General features: G+C 32.5%; 1 protein-coding gene across 2 annotated transcripts; it reads left to right on the top strand.

The window, feature by feature from the left end:
* Positions 1-11,141: 11,141 nt before the first annotated feature.
* On the top strand, positions 11,142-15,703 carry LOC148191813 (putative disease resistance RPP13-like protein 1). Of its 2 annotated transcripts, none has more exons than XM_088100553.1 (2): positions 11,142-15,163; positions 15,466-15,703. In XM_088100553.1, the coding sequence occupies exon 1, from the start codon at positions 11,400-11,402 to the stop codon at positions 15,141-15,143; it is 3,744 nt and encodes a 1,247-aa protein (XP_087956679.1). In that variant the 5' UTR covers positions 11,142-11,399; the 3' UTR covers positions 15,144-15,163; positions 15,466-15,703. The 2 variants fall into 2 exon arrangements, with proteins under 2 accessions (XP_087956679.1, XP_087956678.1); XM_088100552.1 differs by having other exon boundaries at positions 11,143-15,163; positions 15,564-15,703.
* The last annotated feature ends 1,369 nt before the right edge of the window (positions 15,704-17,072 follow it).

Below are 17,072 nucleotides of genomic sequence, written 5' to 3' on the forward strand. Positions count from 1 at the left end.
AGGATATTACGTGCTCTAAGAGCCATGTAACCATGTATTGTAGGAAAATAGTTGCTTATGCTTATGATGACAAATTACTTATCCACCTTAGTTAATTATTTAAAAAAGAAAGATATTAAATATTAAGACGATTCAGAGCGATCACATAAGCATTCATATCTTTAAAAATGTAAAAAAAATCAATTTTTTTTTAATTTTTATATTTGATTTTTAGAAAACAAAAATGAGTTTGAAAAGGTGAAGTACACAAATGTAAAAGAGTATAGTAGGACATAGAGAATGAAACAAGTGTTGTAAAAAAAGTAAAAGAGAAATCCAAATCTTATAAAGTGAGCAAAATGTGTAGTAAAAATAAAATAAGAAAAAATGTGTGTATCTTATTGGAAAAATGTTAAGAGAATGATGATGCAGGAAGACCTTGATCAAAATAATTTGTTTATGAAGGTATGTAGAAGATGAAAAGATGATGTTGGGATAGTGATAACAGATGAATTGTGATTAGTTTTGAGTGTAAAGGAAAAAATGAAGTATGAAGTTTAATGTGCAAGGAGGAGGTATGTGTGTTAGAATGAAATAATGGTGTGTAAGAGAAAAATGGAGTGAAATTTTTTTCTTGTAAGTGAAAAATATGAGTTATGGGTAGAGAAAGTGGGTGGAAAAAAATAATATGAAAAGAGGATGGAAAAAGTATGTGGATAAAATATAATTTAAAAAATGAGTGGATGAAATAAAAAAAAATTATTGTAGAAAATGAGTGGATAAAAAATTAATATAAAAAAGTGGGTGAAAAATTAGATGAATCAATGGAGGAAATAATAAAATAAGGTAATGAAGAAATTAGGTGGAGAAAAATTGGTGGAGAAATAAAATAAAAAGTGGGTGAAAAAAGAGATAGATAAAATGTAATTTAAAAAAATTGAATAGAAGAAATAAAATAAAAAATTTAGTGTAGAAAATGAGTGAAAAAAAATTAATAGCAAAAGTATGTGGAGAAATTAGATGAAGAAAGTGAAAGGAGTAAATAATAAAAAATTTAATGGAAAAATTAGGTGGAGAAAAATAATATAAAAAATAGGTGGATAAAATATAATTTATAAAAGTTAGTGAAAGAAATAGAAAATCTAATTGAGAAAATGAGTGGAGAAAAAGTAATATAAAAAGTGGGTAGAGAAATTAAATGAAGTGAATTAGATGAAAAAGTAGGTGATGTGGATGAGAAGGGTGAGGTGTATTAGATTAGTTCACTCGATGGAACCAGGAGTAAAAAGGAAAAATTGAAGGATAGGATTTTAAAATAGTTAAATTGGAGGTGCAAACAGTAAAATAAATAATAATATTTTAATTATTTTTTATATTTTAAATTTCGTTGTTTCCTTTCTTTTTTTTTTTATGATTTGTTATTTTCATTGTTCAAAGTTTTAAAAAATTAATTTCTAATTTATGTTTAATTTTCTAAAACTTTAATTTCACAATCTTTTTTATTTACCTATTTTTTAATTTTTTTAAAATAAAATTATTCCACTTGAACAAATTTAGGTGTTGATAGTGGTGAAAAGAGGAGGAACTTCGTGAAAAATGAAAACGAGATTTGTGCATGGTAAAGTGTTAAGACAAGATTGTTTAAAGAGATAAGACAATCTAGCAACTTTTGTTTTGAAGTTTAACAAACAAATATTTAATGAAATAATTTTTTTTAATTTAACCATTTAAAGGATATGCTTGCTAAAAATAGTGTTGAACAAGATAAACAAATCTTCTATGATAAGCCTGTATAAGATGGTATATAACTTACAAATAGTGTTCGATGAAAATGCGTTTAACATTAAAAACACTTTCACTAGTGAAGTCAGGGGAAAAGACAACGGTTATTTTCGTCCATAGGCAGCAGTTCTTGAACCGAGACATATACAAGCGAGGCAAAAAGTCTACCATTTTATGTCTTGATTCTGAACCAAGGCATAAAAGGGTAAGATTTTGCCTCGGTTTAAAGGTAACCGAAGTAGTAGAGTTTTTGTGGATTTTTATTTTTTTTTCGCAGGACTTTACTCCTTGGTACCCTTTGAACCGAGACAGTAGAGTGTTTTTTATTTTATTTTTTTTTTCGTCAGACTTTCTGCCTCGATTGTGACCTTAACCAATGCCATATGGGGACTTTCTACCTCAGTTATGGTCACAATCGAGGCGTATTCCCATGTTTTTTAAGAACATGTTTGTTTCTGCAACTTTTCCAACTACAAAAACAAACATGCAAATAATTTTATAGCCAGAACAGTCCAGAACAATCCAGAAGCATATATTTTCAATAAAAATTATATTAAAAGATAAATGCATTCAATGTAATCATAAATCAACTTCTTAGAAGCATAAATCAATTCAATGTAATCATAAATCAACTTCTTAGAAACATAAATCAATTCAATGTAATCATAAATAAACTTTGAAGAAAAAATCAATCCAATGTACAAAGTTAAACTAATAATAATGTACAAAAGGATAAAACAACTTAGAAGCATAAAATTAAAACTTACTATATCCTAATATCTACTACATACTTGGTCTGGTAAAACCGATGCCAAAAAGGTCGACAAAAGGAATTAAAACCTTCAAAAGTCAGATGGTCAACATTTTGAATTAATCCTACTGCCTCGGTTCAGGGGGGAACCGATGTCCTAGGTGGTTGCCAGACTATTGTCAGCACAAGAGTCAGATCTAGGTGGAAAAATCACTAGTGCAGAAAAGGCCTTTAATGTCACCCTTTAGACGTCCGACCCCCAAATATCCCACGAAAAAAATGTCTGGTGTCACTTCTGTAAATAAGTTAATGTTGTAAACGTCCGACCGGGCTGGTCCCCGACATCTGATGTCTATATAGACGTCCAAGCCCCTATGTCGGATGCCTAATGACCTGACAGGTAGGTGAAAAGTTGCCTTGATCCATTGCTTTAGACGTCTGGGCCCCTATGTTGGATGTCTGATGTCCCTATAGACGTCTGGGCCCCCATGTCGGACGCCTAATGACCTGATAGGTAGGTGAAAAGTTACCCTGTTCCATTGCTTTAGACATTCGGGCCCCTATGTCAGACATTTGATGTTGGCAAAGAATACCAAAAGTCATTTTCATTTCGTAGAGTAGACGTCTGGGCCCCTATGTCGGACGTCTGATGTCCCTATAGACGTCCAGGCCCCATATATTGGACGTATATAGCCTCCGCCAAAATTAAATTTTAAATAGACATAGACGTTCGGGCCCCATATGTCGAACGTTTGATGTCTCTATAAGCGTTCGATAGGAGAGGGCCCCGACGCCTAAGGTGTTTTATTACACTTTGAGCGAACTCGGGGCAGTTACACGCACTATTCATCTTCTTCCTCCTCGCGTTTTCTCTCTTGGCTTTGCATTTTTAGGTACATTTTTCGTCTTTTAGACCGTTTAAACTTATTTTTACTCCGATTAAATTAGTCTTTGATGGATTATCGTCCATTTGAACTGATTAAAATGAGTTTTTGCTGTGTTTTAGTGCAGTTTTGCTGGTTTCCTTGAGCGACGATTTTCTTGCGTTTTGGGCAGTTTTTTTTTTTGCATTTTCCACTCCTCCAATTCCTCCACTTTGTTTGTAATCGGTTAAAGAGGTTAGCATTCTTGTTTAAAAATTTTTGTCTATGCATGTTATTGACTTTTTAGTATGCACGTTGTTGGCTTTTGGATTTGCATGTTGTTGGCTTTTGGAGATATACATGTTATTAACTTTTGTGTATGCATGTTATTGCCTTTTGCGTATGCATATTATTGGCTTTTGAATATGCATGTGACAAAGTTTTGTTGTGTTGTTATGATTGATATGTTAGATTATTAGTATCTAATTGCGTGAAACTTAGTTCCCGTTTGAAATTTAACACAAACGATTAATCTTTTAATCGTTTGTGTTAAATTTTGAATTGTCCGATTGGACAGTTTGGAAAAATTATTTTTCATAATTTGCTATAACATGTACGTTGGAATTTATGGATAAGATTGATAAAATTTTGGTTCAATATTTGTATTGTTCTCCAGATGCATATTTGATTGTGGTCATCCTTGACTACTCTTATTTCGTGTATATCAGAGACCAATGTGAAATGCTGTCGAAATCTTATCAAATTTATGATGTAGACTTCTTTGCATGTGTCTTAGCAAATTATGAAAAATAATTTTTCTGAATGGGTAGGGCCTAATCTTGTGAGAGTTAAAAAATTGAAACTGATGAAGTATATTACGAACATAGTATGGATCGAAGCTGGATGAATGAACGTCGCATCAGTGAAGAATATGAGAAGGGTGTTTCAAAGTTCTTGCAATAGTTGAACAAAATGCTAAGTCTATGAACATGACATATTTTTGTCCTTGTGTTCGTTGTCCTAATCAAACACTCCAAGACTTAGACAATATGCGTGACCATCTATTCATGTTTGGCATAATGAGAACTTATACCGTTTGGACTTGGCATGGAGAAGTACTGGACCAGCCTACCACGTCACAAGGAACAAATTATGTGGAAGAATGGATGAGTGATCATTTAGAGGACATGATACGTGATGTTGGTGAAGATAATTTTGGAAGAGCTAATTTGTATGATTCTCTTAAACATGATTCAGAGCAATCGTTATTTCCAAGATGCCCCAAATTTACACGTCTGTCTACAACTTTGAAGTTGTTTAGTGTAAAAGTAAGGAATTGATAGACTGATAAAAGTTTCACAGAGTTGTTGGAGTTGTTGAAGGAGATGCTTCTAGAAAATAATACTCTACCTATTCGTCATTACGAGGCCAAGAAAATATTATGTCCAATGGGACTCAAATATCAAAAGATACATGCTTGTCCTAATAATTGTGTTTTGTATATAAAGCAGTTTGTTTCGCTAAGGTATTGTCCAAGGTGTGGTTTATCCCGTTTTAAAAATAAAAATGACAAAAACACTAGTGATGAAGGTAATGATCGTGTACCTGCTAAGGTGATGTGGTATTTTCCTATAATACCTAAGTTCAAACGTATGTTCTTTGTTAAAGAATATGCAAAGAACCTTAAATGGCACGCTACTGGAAGAAAGTGCGGTAATCTTCTTTGACACCCAACTGATTCACCACAATGAAAGAAGATCAATGAAACATTTCCAGAATTTGGTGCAGATCCAAGAAACTTAAGACTTGCACTTACAAATGATGGTATGAATCCTTATGGGAACTTAAGTAGCAAACACAGTTCATGGCCAGTTATGTTGATGATATACAATCTTTCTTCATTGTTGTGCATGAAGAGAAAATATGTGATGTTGTCTATGATGATATCGGGTCCTAGACAACTTGGAAATGACATTGATGTTAACTTGAAACCTTTAATTGATGATTTGAAAATGGTGTGGGAAGAAGGGGTCGAAGTGTTTGATTCTGATGTTCAAGAATCTTTTCGTTTGCGTGCAATGTTGTTTTGCACTATAAATGATTTCCCAACATATGGAACTTAAGCGGTTATAGTGTAAAAGGTCATTTTACATGTCCTATTTGTGAACAAAACACTAGTTACCTTCAATTGAAGTATGGTCAAAAGACAATATATACAAGACATCAAAAATTACTTCCTTGTAATCACCCTTACCGTAGATTAAAAAAAACATTTAATGGAAGTGTTGAGGATGAGGTTGTGTGCAGACCCCGTAATGGTGAAGAAGTGTACAACGAAGTAAAAAACATTAACATTGTCTTCGGAAAACATCATAAAAGTACCTTTGCGAAAAACATTTGAAAAAAACGATAAATATTTTTTAATTTTCCGTATTGGTATAAACTTGGTGTTAGACATTGTTTAGATGTCATGCACGTGGAAAAAAATGTTTGTGATAGTGTCATCGAAACTTTATTAAACGTGAAAGGAAAGACAAAAGACGGAATAAAAGCACGACAAGATTTGGCTGACATGGGAATCCATTCTGAGTTACATCCACAGTCAATTGGAAGACGCACCTTTTTGTCCCTAGCATGTCACACTCTTTCTGCAAAGATGGACTGAGATAGGAAGATTTATTATTGTTGTTCAACATATTTAGATTTAGTTTAACTTTAACATTTGATAGTTTAGGTTTTGGATTGTTTTTTAGTACTTTGTTAACTTCAAACGAGTTGATATATAATATTACAATGTTCCGGGACAATTTTCTGCTTTTCAGGTGTGGTTTTATTGAAAAAAAATTTGAAAACAAATACCCACTAGACGTCTGTTAATGCCACATCGAACGTCTATAGACTTTTGTTAATGTATATAAAGACGTCCAATGAATTACAGAGGCTAAACTCGTTCCAGGGTCTTAAACATCCGACCTGTGTAGGGTCAAACGTCTATTTATGCACTGGTGAATACGTGCCTTTCTGCTTCGGTTCTTCAAGGGAACCGAGACAGTAAGTCATTTTCAAAAAGTTCTCAGTTGAAAGGTCAGTTGCAGGTGGGAATTTACAGAGCATTACGCTTCGGGTGGGAGTTTAACCGAGGTAGTAGAGTTGCTATGCCTCGGTTCCCCTTGAAACGAGGAATATAAGTTCACTCAAATTGCAAAACTGCCACTGCATTTTCATATGCTTCGATTTTCTAAAAACCTAGGCATATTAGCCACGTTAATATCCCAATTATGCACTAGTGCTTTATTGTGCTAGTATATTCAGAAGTGAATTAAAACACTTGTTTGTTTAGTTCTATTGAGTTAAACGGTCTAGTAAGATAAACTAGTGTTGAACCAGAAGTGGGTAAACTCGTCTATCTAGGTTGGATAGTTTATAAACCAAGAGTGGTAAAAGTCGTTGTAATCTTTTAAAGATTAGTGAAACCCCTTAAGTGTGTTTAAGGGAGAACTGGACATAGCTTGTTGGAGTGAACCAATATAAAAATAAGCTTGCCTTTTTTGTTCTCTTTCCTAAACGCTTTCCTAAACATTGTTTGAAAACTTAAGTGTTTAATATTTATTGCATACTATTTAAAAGTTTTAAAAACTTTATTCAACCCCCTTTCCCAACTTTCTTTTTAGATTTTTTCTTGTGTTTCATATAGAATAAGGCATATTAGATCGATTACTTTTTTAACTGATCTAAATGCACATATTAGATTGGTTCCCTTTATAACAGTTCTAATATATACATATTATATTGGTTTCCACAACTGATCTAATATAGTTATCAGTATTGTTGAGATTGTTGATAGGGGGAGCACAACTGAACCCACAATCTCGGTGATATTTGTGTTTTTGATGATGACAACACATAATTAATAACACATGAGTATTCTGTGTTACATGTTTTGTGCTTACATGTTATATGCTATTGCTTATTGTGATAAATCTGTATAAACATATTTGTGAACATGATTTTGTTGTTCATTGCATATCACTGTGTTCAATATGTTTTTGGAAATGGAAAACCACAAACACTTTGGTTGAACTTTAATGTGTAGCAAAACAATAGTTTTAAGTCGATAACATTATAGGATGAATCGATTAAAACTTGTGTGTTTGCATAAACTTTTATAAGTATGTTGTGAGTTAGTTTTGAAGAGAAAAGTTTTCAAAAATGTGCTAAGTGATTTTTCTTAATAATTTATATTCGACTAAGTTAGTTGTTATTTTGAAAATTGGTTGAATGCTTGACATAACTGTTTTAACAGTCATATTTTAAAACATATTGACCAAGCATTTATTGTGAGTCGACTGTATTAAATGTCCATTCAATTAATGAGATTGACTGAGTCGTCTGTTATAATTGCAATATGTATTTGACTACATTAGTAGCTAAATCGATTAAAGTGTGTCTGATGTGTGTATTACTATAAATTGACGCTGATTTGAATTATGTAAGAACTTTCGTGCATTTGACCCTTTCATATCTTTTACAGAATGCTGTGTGATCTTACAGAGAAAGGAAAAGCTCAACAAACCAAGATTGACCGTGGTGATCAAAGACTTGAGGTTTCTTGAGAAGCAAGGCTTGCTGATTTGAACGTCTGATCAATTTGCACAACTGGGTGTATTCTGCACGATCAGGATTTGCAATCTTTGAAGATTGGCTTGGATTCCCTACGGTGTTTGCAAGAAGAAGAATGATGTTCTTGACTTTGAGAGTGCCTCAAAGGGATAAACAGCAAAAGAGGGTGTTCTTGCTGCTGGTCTTGTTTGTTTGTTACCTATATTTAGATTAGACGGTTAGAGAGGTGTTTTACACTTTTGACGTGAGGTCTCTGTAAAAACCTTGATCTTTATAGTGCAATTGCTTCCCGTGGTAGGAAGGACACTGCATGTAGGCAGGTTGGCCGAACCAGTATAAAAATCAACATTTGAATTCTCTGATCCCTACTCTCTTTTATTAAGTCGATTAAGCTGTCAGTATATTCGATTAAGTTTACTGTTGCATTGCATATCTTTTAACCTATGATTCAAGAAAAATGTAAAAGCATCTTATTTTGTGAAATAGATTTTGAAAGCTTTTATTTTTACACTTCACCGATTCAGCCCTGCTCTTGGTGTGAGAAACTAAGTCATTCTATTTTAATAAGTATTTATAAAATTGTTACTGCATTTTGCATTACATTAGTTCCTCTACAATCGATGATAACTTGTTAATTAATTTAAAAATAATCTTTAGATTATCAATATGATAAATTTATTTTGAAAGAACAATGATTTAACATGTTTCAATTTCATTATTTTAAAGTCTTTTTATTAATTTGTTGTTTCATTTATTTTTATCAAATTCACCTTTATGCTTTTTGATATTCTTATTTATTTATTGATTTTAATTCCATTAGGCTAGATCTTTACTTTTATCTTTTATTAATTGCATTGTATTTAGCTAACATTTTGTATAGGTTTTTATAAGAGTTAATTTGTTAAAGTAGATTTTGTATTATTTGGAAAACTACTTAGGGTTGACTTTATCTCATGTAATTTATTCATTATTGACTTGACAATCCTATTCTTACTTAGTTATCAATTTTCAACATTTCTCTAATGGAGAAATTTAAGGGGAATACAAACATAACAGTACTTGTCATTGCCACGCTATTGAATGTGGCCCAATCTTGTCTCCCACTATAGTGATTAGGTTTGGAAATTTGGTCCCCTCACATGGTTTTAGCTCCGACCTATATGGGGTGGGGTCAAGAAAAATCAAGACCGAAAAACCCTTCATTGAAAAAGTTCATTGAATAAAAATATCCACAAAGGTTCTATAGGTCAGGATCATCCCATGGACTTTTTTTATAGAAAAAATATTCATTTTGAATACAAGAAAAAAATGCAATTAACTCCTAAGTTTTCACAAATCTAAGTGTTTTTAATTTGCCAAAGAGCTATATACAAACATTTTATAATATAGTTTAGTAATTATTAAAAAGCTGTGTTGTGAATTTTATTATAATTAATTCAATATTCTCATATTTTGGCTAGACTCCATGTCTCTTTTGTTGTGTTTCAGACTTTATTACAATACTGCTTTATTAAATGTTATAAGTTTTTTTCTCTAAAAAATTGATAAAATTAATAAATAGATTATAGTCAATAACTATATTAAACTATATATTATATATTTTATTTAATAACATATTAATAAGTAGGATATAAAAAATATTGATTTAAATATAATAAAATTTTAATATATTAGACAATTTAATAAAATACATATTTTTATATGTGCATATAAATGATATTGTATTTAAAAGTTAATTAAAGTTTTGAAATATGGTCAAACTTATCTTAATCCTGACTCTAACTCATTTAAGGAGAGTTTAGAGATTTAAGTGTTTTTTTGGTTTCCAGAGCTTTTTAAAAGAGAATTTTTTTCAAGGATAAACTAGAACTTACTTACAGGTCATAGTGAAGTTGACAATTCTAACTTTAATTGACAATAAAATTATTGTTAGTAGAAGCGAAAGTAAAATATTTGCAAGTGCAACGGGGGAGGACAAAATTCTTGCATCACTTAGGAAGAAGCTGCAGAATTGTACAAAAGCCTACCTTATTAAATTCAACTTTGAGGACAAAGTTGTTTCATGACCATGACCAGGGTAATGTTATGAAGAAAAATAAGACTCTTGACATGGAAGGTCTAGTGCACAAAGAGACAAATTCCAAATTAATTACAAAGAATGTACAGGTGGCTACCACATTTCAAATCATGGAGTCAAGGAGGAGTAACACAGAGTCAAATTCCATGCTACAGGATTTTTTCAGTTAGGCAATTTGGTGTAATTCTCTCCCCTCTCTGAATTCTATCTCTTCCTCTATGTTTCTAGAATCCTTTTTTAATATTTCATTTCCTCTCAGGTGTGATGGCAAGAATGGAATCCCGACTCTGACATCCTTTTAGCATCACTCCATTCCTTACATTTCAGTTTTATAGTGAATCTTATACACTAATTTAGTATTGTTGGATGATTAGAATATAATATTGTATGAAGCTTTTCCCAACAATAAATAGCACTGTTAAAGGTAAAGTAGATGTTCCTCGTATCAAATGAGATTAATGACCATACTGTTAAAGGTAAAGTAGATGTTCCTCGTATCAAATGAGATTGATGATCATAATACAATTGTAAGAATCATTTAAAAGTTGAGTTTGTTGGGAATATAAGTGTAATTCAAGTCTTATATTAAAAAAAATCTTATATTAAAAAAAATGTAAAAGTAAAACAATATCTAAAGAGTGCTATCAATTTTTTATGTAGTTGATTCAAATCTTTGTGTAAAAAGAAAAGAAGATGCAAGTATAAAGAGACTATAGTGCCACCTCAGTCCCCAGTCTCCTAAACTAAACATGCCAAGCAAGTTCTCCATCCTCCAAAGTTTTGTCTTTGGCATATCGTATTTAATTTGCTATATCTTTCACATTGTTAGTGAATAATGGCTACATACATTGTGTCATCAACAATAGTTGGCCGTTACAAACAATATTACTCTGTTTCATCAATTTTTTCATAAACACTGAAAGAATGAAAAAGTAGATATACTGAATATCTTTAATTAATTCAAATCAACTTATTCAATCTCAACCATTGATTTTTTAATTAATACATCCATGGTGGATTTAGATGGTGGGTACATTCCCTCTGATTCCACGTTAAAAAAGCATCGAAACATGAACCTTATCTTTGAATTCGCGACACCACCAACCCAACATTAGGCACCATCGATCTCTACCATCCAATTTTGAACTAATATATATCTGACGGTTAATTTTGAGGATATGTATTTCACATAGCTACGCAACTTAAAGTGAAGAGGGTTGACTGAAATTCCTTTCCTTTCTGATCTCATCTGTCAAGAACCCATCCAAATTACTGCAACCGATTCCTTTCCTTTCTGAGAAATAATCACTTGTTTGTTGTTGAGATCATGGCATTAGCTGTTGTAGGTGGTGCACTCCTTTCTGCTTTCATTGATGTTCTTTTTGACCGGCTAGCTTCCCCTGAGTTTGTCAACCTCATCCGTGGAAAAAAGCCTGACAAATTGCTTCAAAAGATGAAGAGCCAGCTGCTTGTGGTTAAAGTTGTGCTTGCTGATGCTGAGAAGAGACAAATCACCGACTCCAATGTCAAAGAATGGCTCGATCTTCTCAATGATGTTGTCTACCGGGCTGATGACTTACTTGACGAAGTTTATACTAAAGCTGCTACTCAAAAGGAGGTAAGCAGTTCCTTTTCTCACCTTTTCAAAAGGAACAAGGTTGTTAATGTTAGTAAGTTGGAAGACATTGTTGAAAGATTAGATGATATTTTAAAACAAAAGGAGAGTCTCGATTTGAAGGAGATTGCGGTGGAGAACAATCAACCATGGAATGCTCAGACAACATCTCTGGAAGATAGATATGGTATGTACGGTAGGGATGAAGACAAGGAGGCCATAATGAAGTTGTTGTTAGAGGATAGTAGTTATGGTGAAGAAGTGTCTGTAATCCCTATTGTAGGCATGGGTGGGGTTGGGAAAACAACTTTGACCCGATCTGTGTATAACGATGGCAAGTTGAACGAGATATTCAACATGAAGGCATGGATTTGTGTTTCTGATATATTTGATATTGTGAAAGTCACAAAAACTATGCTGGAGGAAATTACTCAAAAGCCTTGTAAATTGAGTGATCTAAACTTAATTCAACTTGACTTGTTGGAAAAACTGAAAGGTAAAAAATTCTTGATTGTCTTGGATGATGTTTGGATCGAGGATTGTGATAGCTGGAGTAGTCTTACAAAACCATTTTTAAGTGGAATTAGTGGAAGCAAAGTTATTGTGACAACCCGCAATGAAAGGGTAGCGGCTGTAGTCCCTTTTCATTATGTTAAAGTATATCATCTAAACAAATTGTCAAATGAAGATTGTTGGTTGGTGTTTGCAAGCCATGCATTACCCCTCTCAGAAGACAGTGAGAATAGAGAGACTCTAGAAAAGATTGGAAAGGAAATTGTTAAAAAGTGTAATGGCTTGCCTTTAGCTGCACAGTCTCTGGGAGGAATGTTGAGAAGAAAGCACGAAATCAAGGATTGGAATGATGTACTTGAAAGTGACATTTGGGAACTTCCCGAAAGTCAGTGTAAGATTATTCCAGCACTCAGAATTAGTTATAATTATCTCCCTCCACAATTAAAACGGTGCTTTGTTTATTGCTCATTGTACCCCAAGGATTATGAATTTCAAAAACATGATCTGATCCTGCTCTGGATGGCTGAAGATCTTGTAAAAGCATCAAAAAAAGGAAAGACTTTAGAAGAGGTTGGTCAAGATTATTTTGACGATTTGGTTTCGAGATCGTTTTTCCAATGTTCAAGTTCTCGGGATTGGGGTAATTATTTTGTGATGCATGACCTGATGCATGATCTAGCAACATTCCTTGGCGGGGAATTCTATTTCAGAGCAGATGAACATGGAAAAGAAACCAAAATTGATAAAAAGACTCGCCATTTGTCTTTTACAAGATTCAGTGATTCGGTCTCCGATAGTGAAGTTCTTGACAGGGTAAAATTTTCGAGAACTTTCTTGCCGACCTATGATGATTATTCTCCCTTTAAAAACAGAAATACACCATGCATTATAGTGTCGATGCTCAAGTACTTGAGAGTTTTATCATTCTCCAACTTACAATGTCAGCTTGTTCTACCTGATTCAATAGGTGAATTGATCCATTTGCGTTATCTAGATCTCAGTTTTACAGGTATAGAAACTTTGCCAGAGTCATTGTGCAATTTGTATAATCTACAAACTTTGAAGTTGTCTTGTTGCTTTAGGCTGACGAAGTTGCCTAGTGCCATGCAAAATCTCGAAAACTTGCGTCATCTTGAAATTCGTGATAGTTCCATAAAAGAGATGCCTAAAAGAATGGGGAAACTAAATCAATTATTGACCTTGGATTTATACATTGTGGGCAAGCATAAAGAGAATAGCATCAAAGAACTGGGAGGATTCCCAAATCTCCATGGCAGGGTTTCTATTGAGAAATTAGAGAATGTTACTAATGGTGAAGAAGCATTTGAAGCCAGGATAATGGATAAGAAGTACATTAATTCTTTAGAGTTGCAATGGTCTTTATGTGACGAAAGTAGCATCGACTTTCAAATTGAATTAGATGTACTTGGCAAGTTACAACCTCACCAAGACCTGAAATCCCTTTCAATAAAGGGTTATAAAGGAAAAAGTTTTCCCAAATGGATGGACAATTTTTCTTACCGCTACATGAAATCTCTGTTTTTAAAAAATTGTAACAATTGTTGTATGCTTCCTTCACTTGGGCAACTACCGTCTCTCAAGCACATCCTTATTTCAAAGATGAATTCGGTGAAGACTATTGATGCAGGCTTTTGTAAGAAGGAAGATTGTTCATCTATGGCACCCTTTCCCTCCCTTGAATCTCTATACATTTTTAATATGCCTTGTTGGGAGATGTGGAGTTCCGTGGATTCAAAAGCTTTTCCTGTTCTTCAGGAACTTTATATAAAAAATTGCCCCAAACTAAAGGGAGATTTGCCAAATCACCTTCCTAGTCTGCAAACACTCAACATTAAAAGTTGCCAGCTTCTTGTCTCTTCATTCCCAAGGGCTCCCGCCCTTCGAAAATTGAAGATATGTGAAAGCAACAAAGTGGAGTTACATGCGTTTCCTCAATCGGTGGAATCTATAAATATAAAAGGAAGACCAATGGTGGAGTCCATGATGGAGGCCATCACTGCCATCCAACCTACTTGCCTGAAAGACTTGTCATTAAGTGATTGTTCGTCAGCCATATCTTTTCCAGGTAATCGTCTTCCTTCATCACTGAAAAAACTGTATATCAGTGGCTTAAACAAACTGAGCTTCCCGATGCTACATAAACATAAATTACTGGAATCCCTGTCAATAAATAATAGTTGTGATTCACTAAAGTCTTTCCCACCGGCTATCTTTCCAAATCTCACCCGTCTTAAAATCGAAAATTGTGAAAATCTAGAATCTCTTCTGGTCTCAGGGCCAGAGTCGTTGAAGAGCCTGAATTCTTTTGTGATTGGGGACTGCCCCAACTTTGTATCATTCCCAGTAGAAGGATTTTCTGCGCCCAATTTGACTCGTTTCAGTGTTTATGATTGTGCCAAGTTGAAGTCATTGCCGCATCAGATGGGAACTCTTCTCCCAAAGATGGAATGTCTTTACATATCCAACAGCCAACAAATTGAGTGTTTTCCTGAAGGGGGTATGCCACCTAACTTGACAACACTTGAGATCAGGAATTGTGAGAAACTACTTATCAGCTTAGGATGGATATCGATTGACATGGTTACCTCTCTCGAAGTTTATGGTCCATGTGATAACATCAACGCCTTCCCAAAGGAGGGATTGTTGACTCCCTCCCTTACGTCTCTGTATCTAATTGATTTCTCAAGTCTGGATACGTTGGACTGCAAGGGCCTTCTCCATCTCACGTCCCTGCAAACATTACTCATTAAAAATTGCAAAAAACTGAAGAATATCGCTGGAGAAAGGCTGCCTGTCTCTCTAGTAAAATTAATAATAATGGAATGTCCCTTGCTGCAAAAACGATGCCACGTAAAGGACAGTCAAATTTGGCCTAAAATCTGCCATGTCCGTGGTATAAAGATTGACGGTAGATGGATTTAGTGAGCAAGAGTGATGAGCAGGTAATTCTCCTTCTTTCACTTACGTCATCAGCATATAACCATGAAAAACTATTTGTCAATTTTATCTGTCATCTCATGTCTTACCTTAACATTTAACGAGTCTTAAATTACTTAATGGTTGAGTTTGATACTTGACTGGAATTGCAAGGTTAAACGAAACCTAACTCTTTGTTTATATTTAATTTATAGTGATATCATTTTAATTTAAACGTACTCACTGCAGAAGTGAGTTTTGCACTTTTTCTTATTCATATCAGTTTGTCAGTGTAGTCAATACCAAGATTTTTCTTAGTATTTTGTAGAGCACACACTGAAAATGCTGAATACTCTTCAACTGCTAGCCATTTCAAATTCCCTGTTAAACAAATACATGGACTTCTGTTTCTCTCAACAATTGTAGATAAAGATGGGAGAGTGGCCGAGATAAGGGGATCTGGGGCACTGATCCATGACAGCTTTATCTTACCCTTAGTGTGGAGTATGTCTTTATCATTCTCTTCAATTTTGGTAATACTAATACTATTGAATTATATTTTCAGATTCTGTGTTTATGTTCATTTTAGTTATTATCGATAATTATTGTACATTAAGAGGTTTTGAATTTGAAATATTATAGTAGAGAAAATATTACTTATAGATAAAAAACTTAGGAGGGAAGGATCGTCACCTGGCTTCTTAACAAAGAATGATTACACTGGCATGAATTCTTAATAGATAATGTTTAAACTAGAACCATTATTCCATAACCCGTTGTTTTATGTTTTTTTAAAATAAATTTATATATATAAGTATTATGTGTTATTAACAATTCTCTAAAATATGTTATATTATATTCCAATTAAGGATTTGGGAGGCTAAAACAAACTTAGGAAGGAAGACTTTTAGTTAAATTTTAGTTTTCGAGTTTGTATTAACCTAAAATTATCTATTAAATTATTGCAATTAATTTTATTTGACTTTTATATAGTTTTTAAAGTACACTTGTGTTCATATTTTATTTTATTAGATATTTCATTTTCATTATCAATCAAATTAAATACATGTAATTAATAGTTTTACAATTTAAGTAAAAATTTTATTTCTTCCTCAAAATATATGTAAAACAGCTCTCAAAATTTCTGAATCGAAAAAGTATAAAAAAAAATTGAAAAAAATACATTTCTAATTCTAATACAAATTTAATAAATATAATAAAAATACAAAATAAAAACAAATTAAATAGAAATAAAGATAAAAAGATATAAAAAGACTAAAGGAATGGAATCTAATAAAACTTTAAAAAAGAGAACTTTATACATAAGAAGTCATAGAGACGAAAGAAATAAATAGAAAAATAAATTAATTATAAAAATGAAAGAAGTAAATAGAAATAGTAATTAAAATTAAAATTGATTATAAGAAAATATAAAATCTAATTAATTTTTCTGATCCACAAAATTATAATTAATTAAACATGGTTTTATCTTATTAAGTATTTTTTTTAAGACCAATAAAAGTCAACATATACTTATAATAATTTAATTAAATTTTATCGTCAAACATAACATTATAATTAATTTAACAGTACTAAAATAATTTTAAACTCTTTTTTTAAACATAATTTTATAATTAATGTAATAGAAGTATATTAGTATTAAAAAAATAATTTTGTAACCTTTTTTTTTTATAAACATAATTTTATAATTAATTTCATAGAAAAATATTAGCACTAAATTTCTCTTGAGACTTTTATTTTTTGGAAGTCTAAAATAATAGGGTTAAATTTGTTTTTAGTCCCTAAACTATTGGTCGTTTCTGGTTTTCGTCCCTCTTTCAAAGTAAGGTACAATTTGATCCTCATTCTTTTCGAAACTTTTGTTTTAGTCCTCGAAAACTAAACACTATTTAAAATTTTGGTTCTCATTTAGCA

This window comes from Vigna umbellata, chromosome 10 (genome assembly GCF_029865625.1).
Source record: "Vigna umbellata cultivar VRB3 chromosome 10, Vumbellata_1.0, whole genome shotgun sequence".
Taxonomy (NCBI): Eukaryota; Viridiplantae; Streptophyta; class Magnoliopsida; order Fabales; family Fabaceae; genus Vigna; species Vigna umbellata.

Excerpts from the sequence above, each read along its gene's own strand:
- LOC148191813 (XM_088100553.1), top strand. The coding sequence starts at position 11,400 with ATGGCATTAGCTGTTGTAGGTGGTGCACTCCTTTCTGCTTTCATTGAT.